The 26,142-nt window shown below is 37.6% G+C and overlaps 1 protein-coding gene across 2 annotated transcripts in view; it reads left to right on the forward strand.

Annotated features, from left to right (window-relative positions):
* The window catches only part of LOC107555347 (diacylglycerol kinase beta-like), a 142,782-nt gene that overhangs the window by 6,935 nt on the left and 109,705 nt on the right, over positions 1–26,142 (forward strand). For both annotated transcript variants that reach the window (XM_016238101.1, XM_016238102.1), the window contains exon 2: positions 22,776–23,142. In XM_016238101.1, the coding sequence (XP_016093587.1) occupies positions 23,082–23,142 (61 nt within the window). In that variant the 5' untranslated portion in view covers positions 22,776–23,081. The remainder of the gene's footprint in view (positions 1–22,775; positions 23,143–26,142) is intronic.

The following is a 26,142-nucleotide window of genomic DNA, read 5'->3' on the forward strand; positions in this document are numbered from 1 at the left end:
CCGAATTCCTCAAGCGTGTGACGGAAATGTTACGTCCCTTACCATATTGTGATGCCTGTGGCAACACATGACGACCCCAGGCTGGACTCCTCTTCGTCCACGGTGAAAGCCGATCCGGCGATCAACAGCGCGAAGTTGAAATATTTTCCTCAGATATTTCCGTGATATCTTCCTCTTTTGGAAGACCAAACAAAGTAGTTTCGCTTTCACAACGAATTACACAGTGCCTTCACGACATGGCGGCTGCAACAACAATACTACAGCGAGAATAAAGGTTACGCCTTCTTTCTTTGTGTGAACATTTGGGCAGCGTTATGCAAATCTTCCCACATCGTGACGTATAGATATGTGGGGGCGTGTTAGAACGAGCCGTTTTAGGTAGGTGTGGCTGACTCTTAACTTTTATAAAGAATATCTCTTTGGATTTGAGACTTTAGTCTTTGCAACTTTACAGATCTTCTTTATGCACCAGGAGCTTGTAACGCTCCGAAGAGAAAGGAAAAATTGAAATCGCATCATATGACCCCTTTAAATATTTAAATTAAATATAAATATTACATAAATATTAGAAAGACTTGACCTGCCAGCTAACTGAAATTATGTAAGTTTGAAGTGAAGTTGAAGTACTAAAATTACTAAAACTGAAACTGAAATAAAAATAAATTAAAGCTTAATATAAATATTAAAAAAAAAATAATAATGAAATTGACAAAAGTGCATAAAAACTGAAAATACAAAAATAAAAGTTAATTCAAAATATTCATAAATATTATAGCAGTAAATAAATAATCCTAAATAACAGTTTTCCACCACCAGCTTTTGCAGATCACTTTGGTTAAGTTTTTTGTGACACATTAATTTAAATAAAAATACTGTATTTTCTTAATTAGTAATTTGTCATAGAAACAGGTGTGTAAGAATTAGATAAGATGTTCTTAAAATAGTTATGAGTACACTTTAAGTATTTTATGAATTTAAAATAATGTATTATAACTATGTAGAGAGAATTGAAGCATTATGATTCCCTAAATTAATATGGATATATTGGGCATCACAGGACTAATTATAAAATGACTGTTAAGTGTGTGGTATTGACTATTACAAACTAGATTGTTTCAAAGCAAAATTAATGTTTATGTTGTTAATTAAACTTATTACAAATCATCATAGGTTCATAATACATTTTCTGTTTTGTACTGCCTTCAGCACGCTACACACAACAAAAAAAGGCTCAGTGTCGTAACTCTGCTTACACCTCCGGTTCTCTCACACACACAATGTGAATATTGTAACCTGTTAGTATGAGGGGTGAAATAAATAGGCTATACACTGCTTGAAACAGAAAAACAAAAAATATGCTTTTGTAAGCACAGATATTATTAAGTTGACCATCCACAACCACGCATAAATAGACTCGTGTTGCAATTTGTCTCTTTTTTTTCTGTCAGTGAAATGGGCCTATCAGGTCTCCTCCAGCCTCTTCCCTACAGTTTGATAATGTGATATCTTTAGCTGCCACTCTCATCCACTTTGTCAGAGCTCTTTCTGCCGACTGCACGCCAGACCGCAGAGACTATCTGTGGAGAAGTTGAGACAAAAATATTACACAATACCTTATCATACTTCAAACTGTTACAAGTAGCTGCCTGTGGATTAGCAAAACTGCCTGATGACTGGTGACGGGTGCACATGGCAGCGCTGCTGTTGGCTCTGACTGGACTGCAACCCCTGCGCCCCAGCCATGCCGTTTAATTCTATAATGTTAATGAAAGTTAGGATTTTGGTATATCTGTGCCCCGCACTAACCTCCCATTCCCAGCTGTTTGGCCTGCCACTTTCCGCAGGTTCTTCATTCATCACAGCCACTGTCTCATTCTCCTACGTATCAGCTCTCTGTGTGAGCCTGTCCGCAGTCCCGCTGGAGGCGGGTGATGTTACTGCCATGACTGGACAGCAGTGCACCTCTCCCTCTCCCTCTTTATCCCTTTCAGAATTAGTGTCCTAATTTGGTTGTGTTCTTCCACACTGTGGTTCAGGAGACTAGTGCAGTGGTCATACTCAGATGACGAATACAAAATCTTCTGATTGAATTGTAGGCAATAAATTATTTTAAAATGTTGCATTAATTTATTCTGTGCTCTGTGCACTTGCGTGAATAGTAATACCTGAAAAACCTGCAGTACCTAGATTTAGATATTGTCTCAAATAATTGAGCCTATTCAAGTGGTAATGAATTGCACTGTGCCATATTTTATTAGTTATGAAATGCACACTACCATTCAAAAGTTTCAGGTCAGTTTTTTTTTTAAAAAGAAAATACTATTTTTATTTGGCAAGGATGCATCAGATTCATCTAAGGTTGTTACATTAGATTGATTTTTTAAAATTTTTTTATTTTTACTTTCTTACTTTTTTCATCATAGAATCCTTAAAGTGTATCATGGTTTCCACAAAAAAACACAACAATACATATATTTCACAAAAATGACAGTTGTAATAAGATAAGCACCAAATCAGTATATTAGAATGATTTCTGAAGGATCATGTGACACTGAAGACTGGAGTAATGACTTTTGAAAATTCAGCTTTGCCGTCACTGGAAAATACAGTATTCCATTTTAAATATTCACATATAAAATAATTATTTTAAAATGAAATAATATTTCACAATATTATTGCTTTTACTGTATTTTTTATTTATTTATGTGTGTGTGTGTGTGTGTGTGTGTGTATATAGAAATAATAGGGATGAAATGCTAGCTTTTATTTCAATATAATTTGGTTAATAAAAATATCTGTATCTATTACAGACAAGTTAGACATTTCCTATGAAATGTTGCCAGACTCCTTAGGCAAATTCTAACGGGCTGTGAAAATGGCCATGTCTAGATACTTTTCAGATATTATTGAGAATAATCGTCAAAATCCGAGTCCTTTTCTCAACAATTGATTCATTCTTGAATCCTAGATTGGAGGTGCCTGGAGATATGCCTATGGGTTTATGTGAAAGTCTTTTAGATTTTTTGTTGGCCGTATATCAGACATCCGAAAGAATATACAACAGTGTTCATATATGCCTATGGATATACATGTAACTCATGCTGTGTTGTCTGATATTGAGCCCATTTCTTTATCCATGCTTTTAGACATTGTACTCAAGCTTAAATCGACATTCTCTCCTCAAGATATTGTTCCAACAAAGCTACTAAAGCAAGTTATTGAGTTGATTGGTCCATTTGTATTATCAATAATTAATAAGAGTTTACTTTCTGGAATTGTTCCAACTTACTGTAAACATGCCGTAGTGCAGCCTTTACTGAAGAAATCAAACCTGAATAAGAGTGTGTTGTGCAACTATAGATCAGTTTCAAAGCTTCCTTTTTTAGCAAAGATTTTGGAGAAAACTGTTTTTAATCAGCTTGAGTCCTTCCTTACTGATAATGCTATCGGTGAAGTCTTTCAGTCGGGGTTTAAAAAAACAACATAGTACAGAATCTGCATTATTGAGAGTTTTAAATTAAATTTTTATGGCAACTGACTCTGGTGACGTGACTCTACTTTTGCTTTTAGATCTTACAGCGGCATTTGATACAATCAACCATCAGATTCTGATCTCACATTTAGAAACTTGTGTAGGTATTCGTGGAAATGCCTTGATTTGGATTAAGTCTTATCTTCAAAACAGAAGTTTCTCTGTTCAGATGGGAGAATGTATGTTGACCTCAGCGCCTTTATCTTGTGGTATTCCACAAGGATCTGTTTTAGCACCAGTCTTTTTTTCACTGTATATGCTCCCATTAGGTCAGATCTTGAGTAAATATGGTGTTTCTTTTCACTGTTATGCAGACGACCTCCAGTTGTATCTACCTCTAATGCCAACTGCCTCTATCGCTGTAGAAAGACTGGTGGAATGTTTTGGCGAGATTAAGGTGTGGATGTCTGCTAATTTGCTGTGCTTAAATAAATCAAAAACCGAATTGATATTATTTGGCCCTTCTGAATCTGTTGACACATCCAAAATTGATTTGGGTATACTATCCCCTTTTCGGACACATCAAGTAAAAAACTTAGGTATAGTTTGTGATAGTGCACTGAAATTTGATAAATAAATGAAGTTGTCAAAATTATTATTTTTTTTTTCAATTGAATGTTTTGTAAAATTAAGCCTTTTTATCTCAGAAGGACCTGGAAAAGGTTATCCATGCTTTTATTTTCTCAAGATTAGACTATTGTAACACACTGTATTATGGTGTTCAATACAAAAGTTTGGACAGACTACAGCTGGTCCAAAATGCGGCCACAAGACTTTTGACAGGTATTTGGAAAAATTAGCATATCACTCATGTATTAAGAAAGCTACACTGGCTGCTGGTTTCTTATAGGATTGATTTTAAGATATTATTATTTGTTTTTAAAGCCTTATATGGTACATCTACATCATGTATAGCGGATCTGATCCAGGTGAAGAAACCAAAGAGAATGCTTAGTTCTGAGTCATTGAATCTCTTTGTGGTCCCGCGGACATACCGGAAAACGAGAGGAGACTGGCCGCTGCTCCTAGGCTGTGGAATGGTCTACCTCAATACCTCAACCTATTGCCTCACTGAATCTGAGGTTTTATTTGTGTTTGTGTGCTGTTATGATATAGAATTTGAAAGGGATTTTATTGTTATTCTGCATTGTCTCATGTACAGCACTGTGGTCAACATTTGTTGTATTAATATGCGCTTTATAAATAAAGTGAACATTGAACATATTCATATTAAATGTTTACACATATGTACATGAGTGACACAAATGCCATCTGCTTTGTAGAATGAGCCATAAAGGGACTAAATATTTTCAGATGCCAAAAATAAGTTTAGGGTTTGTTTGGGTTAGTCCATAGTAGCAGTTTAGTTTAAGCACAATAGAAGTCAAAGGGAGGTCTTCACTATGATGTGAAACAAATGTGCGTGTGTGTGTGTGTGTGTGTGTGTGTGTGAAACAAACACAGCTGCAGACAGTTACTCGCTGGCGAATTGATCATGAGTGACTCTTCAGCAAAACGCAGTTGGCTGACTAGCCAGCTAGCCATGTGGAACTAGCTAGCTAACACCAGAGTTCATCGGTTTCCACTGTGTATATGAAAAAAAAGAATAAAACTGTTGTTGTTTCCATAATTATTAGATGTCCATCTATGTTCTTAGGCGCAGTACCACAGATTAGGACATCTCTTACTGTAATGTTGTTTAGAAATGGCCTCGTGGAAAAGCATGTCACAATTAAAGTGTCAAGTGTGGACTGAGAGTCTTGCAGATCTGGACAATTTCACATAATATTGCAGCTGTACTTTGCTTTGAGTTCTTAACTATTGCGTACATTTCTATATAAGCATCTCACTAAAATTCTACTAATGTGAGATGTAAATTTGTCAGTGGAATACGACTGCTTTTGGACATTGTGTGAGTGTATTTTGAGTATGGTTACTGTATATTTATGACTTATTTTAGACACTGATGAATTAAAACACATAGCCACTTAAATAACTAATTATATATTATCCAGTGATGTTTATACCACAGGTGTCTGATTCAGATGATTCGGGCTGCTGATGAGCAAGACTTTTTCTGAAATATATTTTTGGAACTGAATATATTATTAGCTCACAGTTTAATTGTTGTTAAAACATTTCATGTTCAGTGGGAGGAAGGTTGTGACAGGACTTGAAGACGGTGAGTGCAAGTGGATTTTTATTGCTAATAATTACCATTAATAATTTCCTATGGTACTTTACTGAATAGTGCAAATATGATTAATAAGGTTATTGGAAACACTCATACTGTAGCCCCGTCAACAGCTCAACTGAATATCGCTGAGGCCACTGAGATTTTTGGTTTATCTGTAAACCACTTTTAGATCCCTGAAGTTCCTTTCCATCGTGGGCAGTGCAGGAGTCCATCACATCTCACGTCACACTGAAACTGTTATGTTGCACCCACATTACAAAAGCACTGTGCAAGTCATTCACATATTCCCCAAGTCTGATGCAAACTCTTTTACTTATTACATAGAGAAAGTATCAGTGTGTTACATAGAAACACTTAAATAATGGATCTGAGAAAGGGTCAAATAAGGAGGTACATGTAACAGGATGGTCACATAAATTCTACATGAAAAGGAGATACGCATCTCCTTTTCATGTAGAATTTATGTCTACATGAAACCATGGACCGAGCTGGTATAGTTTGAAGGAAAGTGGGGGAGGAAGAGAGAGAAATTATCTAATATAGATGGCTACAGAGAAAGGGATGTGGGGGAATGGTGTAAATACTCCAGGGCTGGAGGATAATGGAGTGTCAGTTGGAGACAGAGAGGCAAATGGAATAAGGTACATGCATTTCTTCACTGCAAGACAGGAGAGAGTGGAGGAAGAGGGAGAATAATGAGGCTCATATTGTTTAATGGGACTGGGAGGCATTATAAATCAGAGTAGGATCTGCATTCATTGAACAAGCATCTTGCTGGACAACATGCTCCATGTCCCAGTGTAGTCCACATTCCTGCTGCAGTCTGACCTACAGAGGTGGTTTCGTGAGTTTTCCCATTGCCTTGTAAATCAGGTGGAAAGAGCACCTTCAGGGTTCAGCAGTGAGGGTTCAATGTGAGACTGTAAACAGTCGATGGAACTTTCACTGCTGTGTTTTACTATGTCTTGTGTTCGTTGGTCATGTTTATGCCTTTCTGTGATGTATTGCACCTTGTAGTGGTGAATTCTGGTTATATACACTACTGTTTAAAAGTTTAAGGCTTGTAAGTGATTTAAAGGTTAAAAAAAACTATAGAAAAAAATCAGACTTATATCAGAATTAATTTGATATATACTGCTTTATTCATGTGTAATATATATTTTTTCAAAGGGATTATGAAAATCTAAATACAAGAAGCTTTCAAAGAATTTTAGAATTACATTTTTTTTAACTCTTTTGCTTTAGACCTTTACACCTACAAATGTTAAAGGGGTCATATGATGCTATTTTAAAGATCATTATTTTGTGTATTTGGTATACCAGAATATGTTGACATGCTTTAATGTTCAAAAACACATTATTTTTCAAATACTGTACATTATTGTAGGTACTCTATGCCCCGCCTCTCTCAAACAGTCGTTTTCAACAAAGCCCCCTCCTTTGACAAGCGCAGTCTGCTCTGATTGGCCAACTGACCCAGTGCATTGTGATTGGCCGAACACCACAAACACGCATCGGAAATGTAATGCCCTTCAAGGCAGTTAATAATGTCGTTAGTTTTACCATCAGTTCAAGCCCGAAAGGGCAACAGAGTCGCGTGACAGACCGTCTCCCTGACATGGCTGCATCAACACTGCTGTTCCTGAAACCACGCCTTCTTTCTTTGCGTGCACATTTGGGCGGCATTATGCTAATATTTCCACATAGTGACGTAGATATGTGGGGGCATGTTAGAACGAGGCGTTTTAGGTAGGCGTGGTTGACTCTTAACTTTTATAAAGAATATCTCTTTGGATTTGAGACTTTAGTCTTTGCAACTTTACAGATCTTCTTTATGCACCAAGAGCTTGTAACACTCCAAAGAGAAAGGAAAACTTGAAATCACATCATATGACCCCTTTAAATCTACAAATAAAATGTTAAGATTACCACTGCATCTAGTCCTATATGGGGAAAAAAAACAGTGATTGATTTTTTTTCATAGTTATTTTCAAAGCTTTCAGTGTACTCTCTATAAAACAAACTTTATTATTGTTTATTTAATTCTAACAATTAAGTTCCCTTTCAAGGGAACTTCGAACTGCGTCCTCTAGGGGTCGCAATGGGGGGAACGCCTCGTCGTGACCCGTGTCTGAAGCATACATTGAAAAAGCACCAACAACACGTTGGCCGGCGACAGCCCATGACATCACTACCGGTGCGATTATAGTATAAATAGGCGCCGGGAGAACATGTCATTCCTCTTCTTCGTCTTCACTGATTGTTTTAAGAGTGATCTATATTCCTATCGTTATGGCGAGCACTAGCAAAGCGTTTAGAGGGTGTGTGCATCCGCGTCGTCGTTATTTGACACCTGATGACACACACGATCTCTGCGTTGTTTGTTTGGGCAAAGAGCACGCACGCGATGTCCTTGAGGGGGCAATCCGCGTTCATTGTGAGCGTATTTTGAGCGTTATCTTTCTTACGCATTCATCGATTCTAGCATACGAGTTATCCCAACATCGAGACGATGTGCGGAAACGACTATGAGAGGATGCCCCTGTAAAAAAGGCGACTGGCTAGCTATCGTTCTATGGGTGAGACGTCCTCTCTTAAAACTCCCTCCTTGCCATCTCACTTAGATGGCAGGGCATACGCAGCAGCAGGTCAGGCTGTTGCTTCGTTGCGCACAATGCGGTGCTCCAGGCATATTAGGCTGACCTGCTGGAAGACCTGGATAAAGGCCTGATGAGGTAGCTGAGTTTCGCCGCACCACAGATCTCACTCTCTGTGCTACTAAGCATAACAGCTTTAGTAGGTATTGAGAGACATCTGTGGGTGAACCTGGCAGATATCGGGATGGAAGAGAGGGGCTTTCTTCTCGATGCGCCGGTTTCGCCTTCCGAATATTTTTTGGTTACCTCTGTTGAGACGGTGGTCGAGAAGTTCAGGGAGGCAAAGGCGCACTCAGCGGCCTTCAGTCCTTCATTTCACGATGGTCCAGGTCTAAGCCCGAACAGCATAGGGGTCCTGGTCCATCTCGGTCTGAGGATCAGAGACTGCCACAGAAGGCTAGTGTCGCGGCTCGCGCTTCTCCCCCACCTGCGGGTAGGGTTAGAAGGAATTGCAGATCAAAGTGAGGTAGGCAAGACCTAGGGATGTGATCCGGACAAGGCATCAGCGCTTCCGTCAGAATAAGAGTGATACTTGAGTATCTACTCGTTTCCTTCGGGGGTCTTACATCTGCCCTTAGCTCCTAATTCCCCTATAACCGCCAACTCTCCACCTGACCGAGGTTAGGTAGGAATATTCCTGCATTTCCGTCTCCTATGCTGGACCTATATGTTTGGTTGGTTCTATGGCTTCATAGTGACCACCTTGCTGATGGTCTGGACTAGAGGCTTCTTTGAGTCGCCTCTTGAACGGGGCTCGTTCCCTTTCTCTGAGTTGGTTAGACCCCGGTACCTTGGACTCCACTCAACCAGTGTGTCTCTATTTTTGACACACTTGGAAGTATCGCTCCCCTCACCATTGAGGGTTACTATGAGCATGCTGCTTCCTATCGAGCGCCTGGGTTTGTTCCGTGGGCTGTTCTCGTGGTAATATTAGCAGTGCTCCCCTTTACCAAAGGGTTGCCTATGAGCGCGCTATTCTTTTTGAGTTCCAGTATTGGAACATGCTGTAGGTCCGAGCCTCCCTCTCATTTTAGAGCTGGGTGTGTTGTTCCCTCAGCTAAGTAAATTATTGCTAGCTGTTCCAGCATTGGAACTTGCGGTAGGTCGAGCTCCCCTCTCATGTGAGAGCTGGGTGTTTGCCCCCTCAGCTAGAGATTTACTGCTAGCCATTCCAGCTTTATATGTTAGATCAAGTTGGTGACTCTCAAACATATTGCGTTTGGTATGCACCATTCTATCTATGAGCTGCTCTTTCAGAGTGCCATGAGAGCCCCCTTAGAACGGTATCCTAAAATCCATGTTATGGTAAGTGTGCACGCAAAGTCACGGACAGCCATCTGACGTCCCAGGGGCAACTCTAAGTTGGTACTTAGTGCTCGCCATGGTTCCGGCACTCCCCTCAGCATGGCGGCATGGGTATATCGTTCCCCATAGCGACCCCTAGAGGATGCAGTTCGAAGTTCCCTTGAAAAGGAACGTATCATGTTACTTATGTAACCATGGTTCCCTGAGTAGGGAACGAGACACTGCGTCCTCTAGGCTTCCTGCCATGCTTCGAACGAAAGCTTCAGACGAAGAAGTGAATGACATGTTCTCCCGGCGCCTATTTATACTATAATCGCACCGGTAGTTATGTCATGGGCTGTCGCCGGCCAACGTGTTGTTGGTGTTTTTATGTTTCAGACACGGGTCACAACGAGGCGTTCCCCCATAGCGACCCCTAGAGGATGCAGTGTCTCGTTCCATACTCAGGGAACAATGGTTACATAAGTAACCTGAGACGTTTTTGCTCAAAACTAACTAAAAATAAAAAATGATTAGTTTATAATCTCTGCAGGAGTGACTTGGTGTTGTTTCCAGACAAACGGAAATATATTGGTATTGTTGAAAAATATCGTCATATCGGATATCGGCAAAAATCCAATATTGTGCATCACTGATGGATATATTTTTTTCCTGAAGAATCAAATATGTGGCTAAAACATATTTTTGTAGTATGGCTAGATAAAAATGTTGCCATGGCATGCAAAAATCTGAAATATAAGTCTGACTGGGCAAGAAGAAAAAATCTTTATTATTGAATTCAGATGTTTACATCATTTTAGTATCTTTAAGTGAAAAAGTGTTGAATATGCTGCAATGTACATAGAATTCATAATCATAAAGCACCATGTGTAAACTGTAATTAGTACAATAACTCTAAATAGTACAAAAAATTGGGGGGCTTTTTGTATTTATTTATACTAGGATAGCATAGTGTAAACAGGAATAAAGGGGTGAGAGAGGGGGAGTGGGATCGGGACATGAACATGGCTTCCCATCAGCTCCTATATACTGTATGTCCTGAGAATCGTGCATCGCACCGCAGCTCTGACAGCCTTAGTAATTTATGACATCTAAAGACAGGAGTCCTTTTAGAAATCTTTTCATATGGACAGTTGAATTTTTCACTCCAAACCATTGATTTACACTTAAGAATTTTGTTTAATGTATGAACCTTCGTGTAATTCATCTACAGTGAGTTGTTCACCTTCATCATATACTAAATCAAGTGTACCCATAATTTGAGCATCAATTGGGATTTTGTTGGATTGTTGAAATTTTTAGAAGATATGGATCTATAATATTCCTCATATATTCAATCCTAAATATTGTTAGAGTTGCACTAAGCCCTGAATTCTAGGTTGAAAAGGAACGTATCATGTTACTTATGTAACCATGGTTCCCTGAGTAGGGAACGAGACACTGCGTCCTCTAGGCTTCCTGCCATGCTTCGAACGAAAGCTTCAGACGAAGAAGTGAATGACATGTTCTCCCGGCGCCTATTTATACTATAATCGCACCGGTAGTTATGTCATGGGCTGTCGCCGGCCAACGTGTTGTTGGTGTTTTTATGTTTCAGACACGGGTCACAACGAGGCGTTCCCCCATAGCGACCCCTAGAGGATGCAGTGTCTCGTTCCATACTCAGGGAACAATGGTTACATAAGTAACCTGAGACGTTTTTGCTCAAAACTAACTAAAAATAAAAAATGATTAGTTTATAATCTCTGCAGGAGTGACTTGGTGTTGTTTCCAGACAAACGGAAATATATTGGTATTGTTGAAAAATATCGTCATATCGGATATCGGCAAAAATCCAATATTGTGCATCACTGATGGATATATTTTTTTCCTGAAGAATCAAATATGTGGCTAAAACATATTTTTGTAGTATGGCTAGATAAAAATGTTGCCATGGCATGCAAAAATCTGAAATATAAGTCTGACTGGGCAAGAAGAAAAAATCTTTATTATTGAATTCAGATGTTTACATCATTTTAGTATCTTTAAGTGAAAAAGTGTTGAATATGCTGCAATGTACATAGAATTCATAATCATAAAGCACCATGTGTAAACTGTAATTAGTACAATAACTCTAAATAGTACAAAAAATTGGGGGGCTTTTTGTATTTATTTATACTAGGATAGCATAGTGTAAACAGGAATAAAGGGGTGAGAGAGGGGGAGTGGGATCGGGACATGAACATGGCTTCCCATCAGCTCCTATATACTGTATGTCCTGAGAATCGTGCATCGCACCGCAGCTCTGACAGCCTTAGTAATTTATGACATCTAAAGACAGGAGTCCTTTTAGAAATCTTTTCATATGGACAGTTGAATTTTTCACTCCAAACCATTGATTTACACTTAAGAATTTTGTTTAATGTATGAACCTTCGTGTAATTCATCTACAGTGAGTTGTTCACCTTCATCATATACTAAATCAAGTGTACCCATAATTTGAGCATCAATTGGGATTTTGTTGGATTGTTGAAATTTTTAGAAGATATGGATCTATAATATTCCTCATATATTCAATCCTAAATATTGTTAGAGTTGCACTAAGCCCTGAATTCTAGGTTGGGCTGCCACTAAGTCCATTCATATGATTTGTGGGCATAAATGGATGAGTTCTACATTGGTTTCCCTGTAGAAATATGGGTGTAATGCACTTCCTGTACCCTTTCTATGAGGCTGGGCTGATTGATATGAATATCTAAATGATATAAAAGATATGTAAATATTTTTACGTTTTTTAGCTAAAAATACGTAGCAATTTGTACATTTTAAATGTTGAAATACGTCTAAATTGTATGTTTTAGCATGAGTAAAAACGTACAAACGTGTACGTTTTGTGCTTGTAAATGTTACGTATTAATACCTACGTATAAACATGAGACCAGGCTGGTTTATGCTAAGGGTACATGAGATTGATATTATATTATGTCTGTCTTGTGGCCTGGTACATACACAGACAGACATAATGCACCAATGCACACAAACTCCTCCATATACACACACACAAACCCATAACTGCTTTCACTTCATCTATTTGCTGCAAACTTATGACGTCAGGTTGCCAGGCAACTGTCTGAGCAAACAGAATCCCCCTCCATACAGAGGGGAGGCCCCATCCTGTTGATCAGCACATGGCTCCCACAGCCCATTAACACACACACTTTTGCACAATACAGCCATTAACTTTGTCTCTCAATCCTTCCTTTAATGTACACATTTCCTTAACTGGCTTATTAGAGAATTCTGCCCTTGACAGTAATAACGTATGGATGTATAGCTTTCATTGTTAGGAGGAGGACACAAGAGAAAGATACTATGAATGATGAGGGAAACCCACACAGGAAGAAACCTTTTTTTTTTTTTTTTACCGTGAAGAGGAATAGAGAAAACAGAAAGGCAGTTTGCATGGTGGGAGGATCAAAAATAGTTTCCATCGTCTGGTGATACTAGAATTAAATCCTTTACCACAAACCTTTCATCTCATTAGATGACAGTTATGTGTTTATAGTCTCTGTGCTCTCGTTATTTTTGGTGGTTTTTTTTCACCTGTTCACCTTGACTACCTTCCATTTACCATTTTAGCACTCAGTACAGCACGTCTCGTTTCATTAGGACAGAGCAGGCAGATTTTATTCTTACAGTGTTCTAGCAGCAGGAAATTACAACACCTCGATAAAGCTAATTTTTCAGCCTGTCTGTCTGAGGCACAGTAACACAATCTCATTCTTTTATCAAGACTCCATGGTGCTTTACTCTTTTTAGATAAAAAAAGAAAGAAATTGCCAGAATTTTGAACCCTGAAATCAACATCTGAAGTGGGATTTCAGTGGTCATAAAAACTGGCCCATATTTACTTTTAAGGCCTGGGAATTCACGTCCTGATTCTCTATTACAATAATAAAAAAGACTGATTTCAATATGTAACTGCAAAGAGCTTAAGCTGCTAAAGCAGTAGGACAGTGTGTCATAACATGATCTTCCAGTGAAATGACAAGTAATGTCTGGTGAGGTATTCCATATTTTTCTGGTCATTTAGTCTGCTTAAACCCCAATATTTTCTTGCAGTCAACCTCAAGCATGTCTTAAGATACTTCCATCCAATCAACAGCCAATGTACAGAGCCAAGTTCTTAACCAAGTCTACATAAATATTGCATAATATTTTTTTTTGCAATTTTTTTTGCAAAGTCAAGACCGTTTCTCGATAAATGTTGAAAAACTTCAACTTCTTTAACAACTTCAACTTCTTTCTTAAACTTTAACATCTTAAAAAGCACTCATACATTAGACTCAAAAAACATGAAATGCGAGGGCAAACGTCAAAAACATCTGTCTAGTGCATGTTTACATAGAAAGACAATGGAAGAGAATGCAAAAAAAATTGTCTGCGAATGGCCCTGCAGTGTAAGGTGCTGACATTCTATGTGAAACATGCTCAATCACTGGTTGTTTTTAGAACATTAACCCACATTAGGCCACATTAAGCATTTTTCATGGTAAACTTTTTAAAATGTACTTTTAATTAGCCACATTCCATTACCCTTCAAATTGCATAAATTGAAATTGCGAATTGAAAATATGCCCAATAGAAACACGTCAAAACTCCCATATATCGCAAAAAAGTTTTTGGGCTTGCATGAGGTAGTTTTTCAGGCAATTTGAAAAAATTATATTTAGCAAAACTGCAATGGAAATGGCTTTTTCGCATTTACAGGTCACCTGGTGTACATAAAAGTCACATGATCATTCTTTATTATACTATAACCTCAAAGAAACACCTCATATGTGGCTGCTTACACAAGCATTGACTACATAATGTTTGTATAAGGGGCTTTCCTTGCTATTAAAGCTTGGATAACCCCTTATTTACACTACACACTTCCCTTGAATCACGATTGGTAACAGAATAATTTTTTCCCTCCACCCTACTTAATGAAGCAGAAATCTGAGCCCCTTCCTCTGAATCTCTAGGGCTTTGTGAAATATAAGAAATATAAGCTTGGGTATTTTGATTCTGACTTGCCGATTGTGAATTGAAGTGTGAAGCAGAAACACAAGCCTTCTCACTAGACCACTAGGGCTGAAATCCAACCCTTTTTTCTGCTACAATGTTGTGCTAATGATTTGGCACATATTTATCAAGTGGTTAGTACAGTTATGGCAAGTTTTTGTATTATTTATCCTAGATCATGTGTATTGATATCATGTTTGACTAGCTGAAAGGAGAGTTTAATTTTGGGAATCAAAAATATTGTGTAATTGTGTAAATATTGTGTAATTCAGAGTTATTACGTTGGGCCTTGTCCCATAGGAATAGTTCAGGTCTATTTTTGGGTCTCTGTGTGAAATGTTCCACAAGAGAAAATCAAATACCCTGTGAAGTCACAGATGGTAACAGAAATTATGTCCTTGATATATGGACCAATAAATCATTGTGAAGTAAAATGAGTTAGGGGGGAAAATCAATGATGAGTCTCTTATTCTTGGAAATGTAAGCTGTTTATGCTTATAGTACACAATAATGTCAGTATTTTCAAAAGTTATCACTGACTTATTTGTCTTTCTATTATTTTCATATACTACCAGACAAGCTTGCGGGATTCCTCATTGTATCGATCATTTAATTATACAAAGATAATCATCGGTAATCAAACCCAGTGTTTCAATTAAGATCCTGTTTCCTTAGTCCTGCTGATGTGTTTTTATCTAGGAGTGGCACACAATTTATGAGTCGGTCTTTTTTAAATACATTAAACCAATAAATGATTTACTATTGTTTGATAATGATTTAGAAGTTTATCAAATTATAATTTGGAGGATTCCGTTTTTGTATCTGTTCTAGTGCTAATGTGCAGATATGTAAATTATGGACATTACATCTTTTCTGAAATTTCTAAAGTGAGGTAATACACCTGTATTCATGATAATATTGACTTTAAAAAATATTTTCAAATGTTAAATAATATACCAGCATGTTGTGTGTAGATCAGGAATAATAACCACACTGCTCTCTCGTCGGAAAAGTCCATAATACAAGTAAATTCAGAGAGTTTAGTTGGGTTGGATGATTCATTTTGAGACATGAAAATAACAGGAAAGATTCCACTCAGTGATATTCTGTGCTTCTCTGTGTGTTTCAATACAGCTATACCAGCACCTACACCGAGATCTTTATCTTTATTTATTTACCACTAATGGCCATATTTGCTCTTTCATTCTCTATCATCCATTTTTTGTTTATCGGTTTTTGCTTCCATTGCATGCCCTGTTACAGTATTTTCCACAGAAGTGAATTTACTTGAATTAATCTCAAATTTAGGAATTCCGAGAAAATCAAAAATGTTTATATTTGAATTATAGCTATATTAATTATTAATCATTAATCATATCATTTATTTTAAGCAAATCAGCCTTAGTTTTCATATTTGCTGCAATGATTGTCTGATTTGACAGTGTTATATTTTGAATGACAATGCTTCACCAGACAGTAGGGAAAACGATGCTAAATGAAAATATTAGTTGTCATGTTTTTATATAATAATTTCGGGAGTAGCGGTACAGATAAACAATGGTTCGGTATGTTTTCGGTACAGCGGGGAAACAAACAAAAAATACTTTTTTTTGGCTTCTTTTTCATTGAACAGTGGTTTGCTGAACAAACTTATGTATTTATCTTTAAATAAAGTCTGTTTTTACTGCTGCAACTTGCTGTCAGGATGTGCCTTTTTTGCTAAATGGAAATACTCAAGTGACTTTCTAGCATTTACAGAGAAGGATAAACCCGAAGATGCAAATTATGCACTGAGGAAAAGACATCTTAAATGCTTTAGGTAACACACATCTGACAGGATGGCAAGTGGCTTTAAACTGTATGCTAAGATGGTTTGAAATGCTTAATATACAGCATGTTTAGGACATTTTCCCCCACAGCAGCTAACACACTGTTATCTGTCTTTAATGTTGATTGATTTATTTACCTTGCATACAGAGTTTTAAAAATCATTCTGCACATGCTGCGGTTAAAATAACACTGTATTCTCTCAGTACACATGTACGGAATTGAAAGACCAGTACCAAAAATGTATGCACAGTTAAGACGGCAAAAAAAACTAAAAGAGATGTAAAAACAATTCCAGTATATTTTGCTGTTGATGCCAAAGTCTGTGTGTCCGAACAAACTCTACGGTATTGTGATGCATGACGTCTTGAGGCTGAAATTTAATGTTCAGCCAAGAACATTTTCATTTTCCTTTGTATTTTTTTTTATACAATTTGTGTAAGCCCATTTATATTCCTTGTCTTCACCCTCCCTTGTGTTCAGGCTCTTTTCTCTGTACAACAAACAGCACACATCACTCTATGCTTTTTTAAACCAGTGGGCATGAACTTACTCCCTGGCATGCTGTAAACTCATGGCAGCCTATCAACTTCATTGATTTTTGTCCTTTTGCTCTGTCTTTTTCTCTTTTCATCATGGCAGTTTCTCATGCCTCTGCTCTTCGCAGAGGTTTTATGTCAGTTTCTTCCCTCCCTGTGGATGTGCTGGCAAACTGCTGTTGATTTTTCTCTCTGCTTAAACTCATTGGAAGTGTCCGAGAACAGAGAGAGAGAGACAGAACAAGAGAGAGAAATAGAGACAGAACGAGAGTATTCAGCAGACAGAGAGAGAGAGACATTGATTGGTACGGCATGGTGAGCACAGAAGCAGGCCAGGCCCATGTGAGTCATTTGCTGAGTGGCCCTTTGAACTTACAGCTATATGGAGGAGCACTGCTATGCTGTTTTAACTGGGTGTACTGGAGCGAACGAAATGTCCAAATGAAGGCAAAGACAGCATACAGCATGATTTGCACACCTTGTCAAAAACAAAAAAAAGACAACTATTTTTAACTGTCTCCCTGGAGAAAATTTGTATTGCTCAGAGGTTGCTTTTTCTTAGCTCAGGAGACTTAATGTTGTTCCCTTTTGTTTTGAAAGTATAAACCTTGTCTTGCGTGTTTGTTCTAATATCTCTTGAATGGAAACAAATGAGAGAGTTACTGCAGATGCTATTTTTGAGATTTTCTCTGAAACTGAAAGCAGGGATCCTCAAAATGTGGTGTGAGACGGTGCTGTAGGGGCTTTAACAAAATTAAAAATGGAAAATATAAAAACTGATTCAAAATATGTGTAAAAAATATAATAGTATCAATTATACTAAAATAGCACTGCTGTGCATTTCAATTAATTATATTGCAAGAGATAATATATATATATATATATATATATATATATATATATAATAGATTACATATTATATGTTAGGCAAGGCAAGTTTATTTATATAGCACATTTCATACACAATGGTAATTCAAAGTGCTTTACATAAAAGAAATGAACATTTAAAAAAATAATAATAATCACAACAATAAAACAAGGAATTTTAAACTTTGAAAATTATTTAAAAATTGATTTAAGAGGTTTAAAATGAATTTAAAACAGTTAAGAATAGAAAATGATTATACATAAAATATAGTGCAATGAGTTCGGACATTGCACAGTGCTCATTCAGTAAATGCACAGCTAAACAGGTGAGTTTTGAGTCTGCATTTAAATGTGACTAATGTTTTAGCACATCTGGTCTCTTCTGGAAGCTGATTCCAACTGGGGGCGGCATAATAACTAAAAGTGGACTCCCCTTGTTTTGTGTGAACCCTTGGTATTTCTAACTGACTCGATCCTAATGATCTGAGTGGTCTGTTAGGTTTATAATCAGTGAACATATCTGCTATGTATGTATGCTATGTATAACAATATAATAAAGTTGAGCTTTGCAATCTAAGGGCCAGATTTACTAATCAGGACAAATTAGTGTGAGAACGCAATTCCATGAAAGTGTGGATGGGAGTGAAAAGTTATGTGGTTGATGTATTAACAGTGCGCAAAGAACACAGACTCAGTCAGTTCACATCCATAATGACCAATAGGGATAGAACGATTACCAGTTTGATGATAAATCATGATAAAATTCCCCACAGTTAGTATTACGTTTCATATTTTAAATGTCATTAAAAACCGTATTCGATTACCACGATTTGAACAACTCAGGATAAATGAAAATAATATCATGCAAAATTTTAAGTAACAGTCTTTAAAAATGTCAAAAAATTGACCCTTATGACTGGTTTTGTGGTCCAGGGTCACATTTCGTACATGTTATTAGAAAAAGTGTCAGTCATGTTGTCATTTAAAATCAGGACATCATTGGTAATGTTATTGTTTTAGTGTTTATGCAAACAAAAAGTCATTTTATTTGTTATTTGTTGATTTTAAATATAAAACTTGGTGAAACGATTTATGTGTGAGTGCTTTTTGAACATTTCCAGCACATTTTAACAATACCGTGATAATACTGATAACCGTGATCATTTTGGTCACTATAATTGTGATAAGATAAGATTGTGATAAGTATTTTATACTTTAAGGTCTACTAACGTTACTGTTCGGGTAATTAAGTACAAGTAAGTTAAGTAATTACAGTTTTCACAGTATGTATTGATAGATTAATACTTATTAAAGTTATAACGTAATTCAGATTAAGAGCTGTGGGTGATTTTGTCTTTGCATTTTGTTGTTTGATTAACTGATGGCCCAAGCGCCAGTCTGTTGCTTTAAGACAATATATTGACACACATCAGATTTTCTCCCAACTGTTCTCGTCCACTTAAGACATAAAATGTGTTTAAGTAAATACTCTCCGAGCCGGCCATTTTAAGATTGTGATAAGTATTTTATACTTTTACATCTCTAATGACCAACACAGTCTACCAACAGCAGCACAAATCAGCACAGGGTTACAAACCAGCACAGCCAGTGGTAACTAGGGATGGGTATCATTAAGGTTTTAACAGTATTACTACTCTTACCGATACTACTTATCAATTCGGTACTTTAATGGTATTCTTATCGGTACTTTTTGTTTATATATATATATATATATATATATATATATATATATATATATATATATAAAAAAAAAAAAGCGCTACACTTAAGACATAAAATGTGTTTAAGTAAATACTCTCCGAGCCGGCCATTTTGACATATTTTGTGTGTATTTCAGCGTTTGGACGCGCCCAAAGCTCAAAGTGTAAATAACTTGTCCGTTTTGGAGCGCGTCGCGTGCACACATTTCAGCCTGGGGAACAGTGTCTCTTGTGTGGATTGTGCTTTCAACGTTTTATTATCAAACATGTCCAGCAATTTAGCAACAGTACAAGACGGCCTTTTTTCAACAATCACCGATTGTGCTGATTCTGACTTTTAAGTTTGGATTTTAGGGAGGAATGAATGCACGTGAAGTGAAGGGAAAAAAGTTGCGCTAGAAGAAAAGCGGCTATAATCCTTAGAATTAAAAAAATTTAAATAGCTTAATAAAACAGCCACAGGCCTAAAGTGTAAGCAGACGTTTGAATGTTTAGTTCTGTCCTCTATCATAATTAAGCAGGGCTTTCAGGAGTTGCGAATAGCAAAAGTGCATCATAGACAAATGTTTGAATATTATTGCATACAAAAACAGCTGGCGACTCTGGTGAGATAGAATTTGCATGACAATGTATCTATAGCAATAATAAATGTATGTGTGTTTTCTTAATTTCTCCAGTAACGATAGCAGAAGCGTTAACGTCAGAGCTTATCGATACTCCGGTCTTTCATAATTTAGCCCCGGGGCCGATTAAATACCGGGTTTAGGTACCCATTCCTAGTGGTAACCAGGTCTGTGTAATGTTCTTAGAACACAGGTGCAAAGTGGTTTAAGACATTTTTTGGGGCCTTAAATAATGGTGCAAATACCAGTAAACTGACTACCACAAACTTTAGTAATTCACCTTATATGATTTATTTAATACCTTCTCACAAAAATGTTGCATCTGTGTAACTGTGTCTTCGCCCTTTCATCTGTATTCTTTCACTGTGTGTCTTCGGTAAATCCTGACTAGTTTTTTAACACAAAAAGAGGCTTTGCATTGGCAAGCATGCATTGTCATAGTTATGTCGTCAGTTAAGTCATGAAATTACAAAAACGGTGATGAAAGCTGCCTTACATGCAAGTATTTGTTAAGAACATGTCTCTGAAATGCAGTGGTTTTCAAAACTGTCCTGGAGCTCCCCAGTAGGGATGGGCGTATCGATCCAAAGTATCGATATATCGATACTGACGCGAGTATCGAAAGTATCGATACTCAAACAAAAAATATCGATACTAAGGTGTGTTTTATTTACCAGAGATTTTGTTTATTTAACAAAAAAAATAATTCGTACAATATGCATTGAATTGGACGAATAACCTTTGTTAGCGAGTAATTGTGTAGGATAGAACTATTTTCCTGCTCATCTGAACGCGCAAATGTTGCAAGACAGAACCAATCCATCACAAAGAGCGTTCACTCACTTCTGACAGTGCATTCAAACAGGGCTGCGTTTCCCAAAAGTATCATAAGAAAGCATTAAAGCTTTTGGGAACGGCAGCCCTGAACAATGCTTATCAGAGGACAGAAGGACAGAGTTATTTCACAATAAACAAACTGAAATTGTAGCCTACATAGTTTGTGCAATTAGTTATTTAAATTAAACGTTGAAAGATAATACTGATCATGTTCTATTCTGTAATGTTAATAGAAATCATACACTGTCAGAATAAAAATGTTGCATTTTATGTGTACAACAGCCGGTCACTGGCAGTCCCTTATGAAAATTAACCATGGTTTTACTAAAGTGATCGTAGTTCAACTGTAGTATTTGTAGATTTGAATCATGTGTAAACAAAAAACATATTTGAACCATGTGTAAACAAAAATATAACCTAATAAGTTACAATTAAGGCGTATTGAATGTTAAAATGCGTTTTAAACAAAGTTAAGTGCTTATCATTACCCATTTTACTCTTAGTAATTCAATAATTTAATACATTTCATAATTTAAAAGTTTAGTTCAGAAGTATCGAATCGGTATCGATATCGACGATACTGCCTTGAAAAATATCGGTATCGTATCGAAAACAAAATAAGTGGTATCGCCCATCCCTACTCCCCAGCACTGTCTCCCTCATCTAACACACCCGATTCAACTCGTCACCTCATTGGTAGAGACAAAGTGGGTCAGAAAAGGTAAAGGGTTGTGAGAAAATGCTATGCGTGTCAGATCATGTTCAGCAGCGGCAGCTCTTAAAGCAGCCAAAATAAGTTAATAACCCAGCTGCTGTGATGTCTGTTAATCAAAGAACAAAAGAAAAAAGAGGAAATCATTAACTTTTGTAGCTTTAAGGATTCATCAATATTTAATTTAGAATTTAGTGTTTAATAACTTTATAATTTTTTTTATATTTCCTACTTGCTAAAGGGCACAGGTAAATATGGTATAATTTATTATAATGTTATTATAATAATAGCTCTCAACTATACTGTAATGTTGAATGTCTATAGGAAAAAAACTACTTCATAGAGACATCAGTAGTATTGGTAGTATACTCGCCTTCAGTCATAAAGAAGATGCCATTAAACAAATATTATACTGTCTTTATGTTGTTTCTACATTAATTGAAAGATTGAATGTGAAATTTTTGCAATACAAAATTATATTTAAAAACTAATGTTAGGTGGGATTAATCGCGGAAAAAAATGTGTGATTAATCGGGTTTTTTAAAAATAATTGACAGCACTCATTTACATATGATTTGATATTAATTATTTTGACCAGACTAGAAATGCAACACTCAGTAATGTAAAAGGGGGACTCTGATTAATCTACCAAGAGATTTCTGGCCTGAAAAAGTTTGAAGGCCGCTCTAGAGGAGACACATGAGAGATTTCTTGAGATGCAGGACTTCAGCAAGCGGTTTCATGTTCTCTACATTTAATCTCTAGGAGAAGCAATAAGGATATTACAGGCACACAGGCTCTGTTGTTATTGGTGTGTTTTCTAGAATCAGAGACTTGAGTCGATAACCTTAAGTCAGCTTTGAGATGTTACTAACTCTGTTCCCCCCCCCCCCTCTCTCTCTCTCTTTACAGATTGAAAATTTTAACTTTGGTGGAAAGGTCATCACTTGCTGCTCCGAGTGCACCTGTCATCTTCCCATCACAGAGCTACTCCAATCCCAGCCCCGACCGGTGGCGCGACACGCCTCACCTTCACACTGCCCTCGTCCTTGTGTCCCTCCTTTGTTTCGCAACTCCACGTCGGGGACGCCAATTCACCATCTGTTACTAAGAAAAGGCAGCATGATCATGCCAGATCGTACCATCTTCTTCTCATACCTCACCTGAGGACGATCAGCGTGGTTCCCCCGGCTCGTTGTGAGCGCTCTGACCGGCGAGATGGGAGACTGGGTGTGTCTGAGCCCAGCTGAATTCTCCCAGCTGCAGCAGTACAGTGAGTGTGAGTATCTGAGCACAAGAAGCCTCTCTCCTCTGACCTCTGGCAGGTTGATTGGAATTGATTTTGGGGCTGTTAGGTGGATAAGAATGGATGAGAGGTTTTATCGGTCCATTTAGTTGGTTCTTGGCCATCCTTTTCGATAACTGTACTGCTCAGCTCCCCTGTTTAAGCGGATGCTTTGCTCAATATATTATGTAGGAGGATGCAGACACATTCTGCAGCCGACCCACGGGACTTTTAGGAAGCACTGCTGGGAATGTAGGCTATATTGACGTAACGCGTCGATGTGCTGCCAGTGCTCTCTGCGTCAGGATTGATTAACAACGTTTAATGCAGTTATTGATGCAGACCACTTTATAAGCTAAACAGGCATATAAAATTTTCAATAACATTAAAAAGTGATGGTCTTGCTTATCAGTTTACTTATTTTGCAAGAGAACTGTGCTATGACAGATTTGAGGGAATGTAGAATGGTTGTATTGATTTAATGGGGGGAAGTGAAGTCCCTTTATTTTATTAGAACGCGCGTTATTTGTGAGCAGGTTCGGCTGATGGCTGACATAGAACATGGGCGGGTATATGCAAATGTTGGGGGCATAACTATTAGTGATCCTGACTGTAACGTCACAGTCGGTGTTATGTTCTGATTCGCCTATTTTTCAGTGGTCTTTTGCATTCTTGAGATTTACATAAAAAGGAGGAAACAATGGTGTTTGAGGCTCACGGTATGTCATTTCCATGTACAGAGCTATTATTATTCAACAATGCCAAGGTAAATACAGTTTTCCATTCTATGGCACCTTTAATATCCTAATGATTTTTGGCATAAAAGAAAAATCGATCATTTTGACCCATACAATGTATTTTTGTCTATGGCTACAAATATAGGCTACTTATGACTGGTTTTGTGGTCCAGGGTCACATATTGATGTGTAATGAGGAGGACAGTGTTTCATCTGGTCAACAAAGATCTGCCCGTTTGCCATTGTCACTAACTAGTCTGAGAGGAAGCTTTAGTTGCATCAGCATTTATGATATTTTCAGTGTTTTCTTTACAAAACTAATTATGTGCATGTTGTGTAATTGGCAAATAGCAAAGCAGGTAGTTGACTTCAGGCTTGAACTTGAGTGCCAAGAAGAACATTAGAGTGCAAACAATGCACTCTATGCAAACATTGCAATTTGCATGTACCTTTATGTGTCAAGTCAAGTCACCTTTATTTATATAGTGCTTTTAACAATACAGATTGTGTCAAAGCAGCTTTACAGTATTAAATAGGAAAATAGTGTGTCAATAATGCAAAAGGACAATAGTAAACACTCAATTTTCATTTAAAGGCAGTTCATCATTGAATTCAGTGATGTCTTCATCCAGCTCAGTTCAGTTTAAATAGTATCTGTGCAATCAAGTCGACGATATCGCTGGAAAGTAAGTGTCCCCAACTAAGCAAGCCAGAGGCGAAAGCGGCAAGGAACCAAAACTCCATCGGTAACAGAACAACACCTCCCCCTTTACCTTTTGGACACGGCTCATGTTTATAACAGTGATCTTGGGGGGTAGACTCATTTAAAATAATGGAATCATCAGGATTTAGCCAGGTTTCTGTCAAACAGAGCACATCTAGGTTATGATCAGTGATTTATAAAAAGTGCTTTCGTAGAAAGGGACTTGATATTCAATAAGCCAAGCTTTATAATTTGTTTCTGTGTATTATATACATTTTTTATTTGTTGAACATCAATTAAATTGTTACTCTTAAATTGGTTTGGAGGTTTTTTGTATTTTCTCATTTGGGGAACAGACACAGTCACTATAGTGTGATATCTAGGTGAAAGGGTATCTTATGTGCTGAGAATTAACTGATTTCTGTGACATGAGGCGACTAGCAGATGGTCGGTTTAGCCAGTCTGTCTGCTTCCTGACCTGGGTCCCAGTTAGTCAAGTACAAACTAAAAAGACTATGTGCCATATTTCAAGAGAGAAGAGCATCACCACCCCAGGAGGGATGAAGACCATCTCTTTTCAACAGGTCAGGTCTGCCCAAAAAACTCGGCCAATTGTCTATGAAATCTATGTTATTCTGCGAGCACCACTTAGACATCCAGCCATTGAGTGACGACAGTCTGCTATGTATCTCGCATCATGGTAAGCAGGGAGGGGACCAGAGCATATTACAGTGTCTGACATCGTACTTGCAAGTTCACACACCTCTTTAATGTTATTTTTAGTGATCTCCGACTGGCAAAGTCGAACATCATTAGCACTGGCGTGGATAACAATCTTACTGAATTTACGTTTAGTATTAGCCAGCACTTTTAAAAAGATGTCAGGCGCTCTGGCTCCCGGTAAACATTGGACTATGGTGGCTGGTGTCTCTATTTTCATGTTCCGTACAATAGAATAGACAATAACTAGAGCACTTTCATCAGGTTTCTCAGTGGGTGCGTCACTGAGTGGGGAGAACATGTTTTCTTCGGAACGGAAGAGCGGTGTTTTGACCTGCGACTAAGCTGCCTCAGTCGCCCTACTGTGGAGGCTCTGCCTGGCCCTACATGAAAAAGTAATTGCCCCCTAAATCTAATAAATGTTTGTGCCACCCTTTGCAGCAACAACTGCAATCAAGCGTTTGTGATAACTGGCAATGAGTTTTTCACATCGCTGTGGAGGAATTTTGGCCCACTCTTCTTTGCAGAATTGTTTTAATTCAGCCATATTGTAGGGTTTTCGAGCATGAATGGACTGTTTAAGGTCATGCCACACCATCCCAATCAAATTTAAGTCCGAACTTTGACTTGGCCACTCCAAAACCCTAATTTTGTTTTTCTTGCGCCATTCAGAGGTGGACTTGCTGGTGTGTGGGATCATTGTCCTACTGCACTTTCTTATAGATTCATGGTTCCATCAATTATGGCAAGTCATCCAGGTCCTGAAGCGTCAAAGCAGCCCCAGACCATCACACCATCACACTCATGTTTGACTGTTGGTATGATGTTCTTTTT

The sequence above is a fragment of the Sinocyclocheilus grahami genome, unplaced genomic scaffold (assembly GCF_001515645.1).
Source record: "Sinocyclocheilus grahami isolate Dianchi unplaced genomic scaffold, SAMN03320097.WGS_v1.1 scaffold532.1, whole genome shotgun sequence".
NCBI lineage: Eukaryota > Metazoa > Chordata > Actinopteri > Cypriniformes > Cyprinidae > Sinocyclocheilus > Sinocyclocheilus grahami.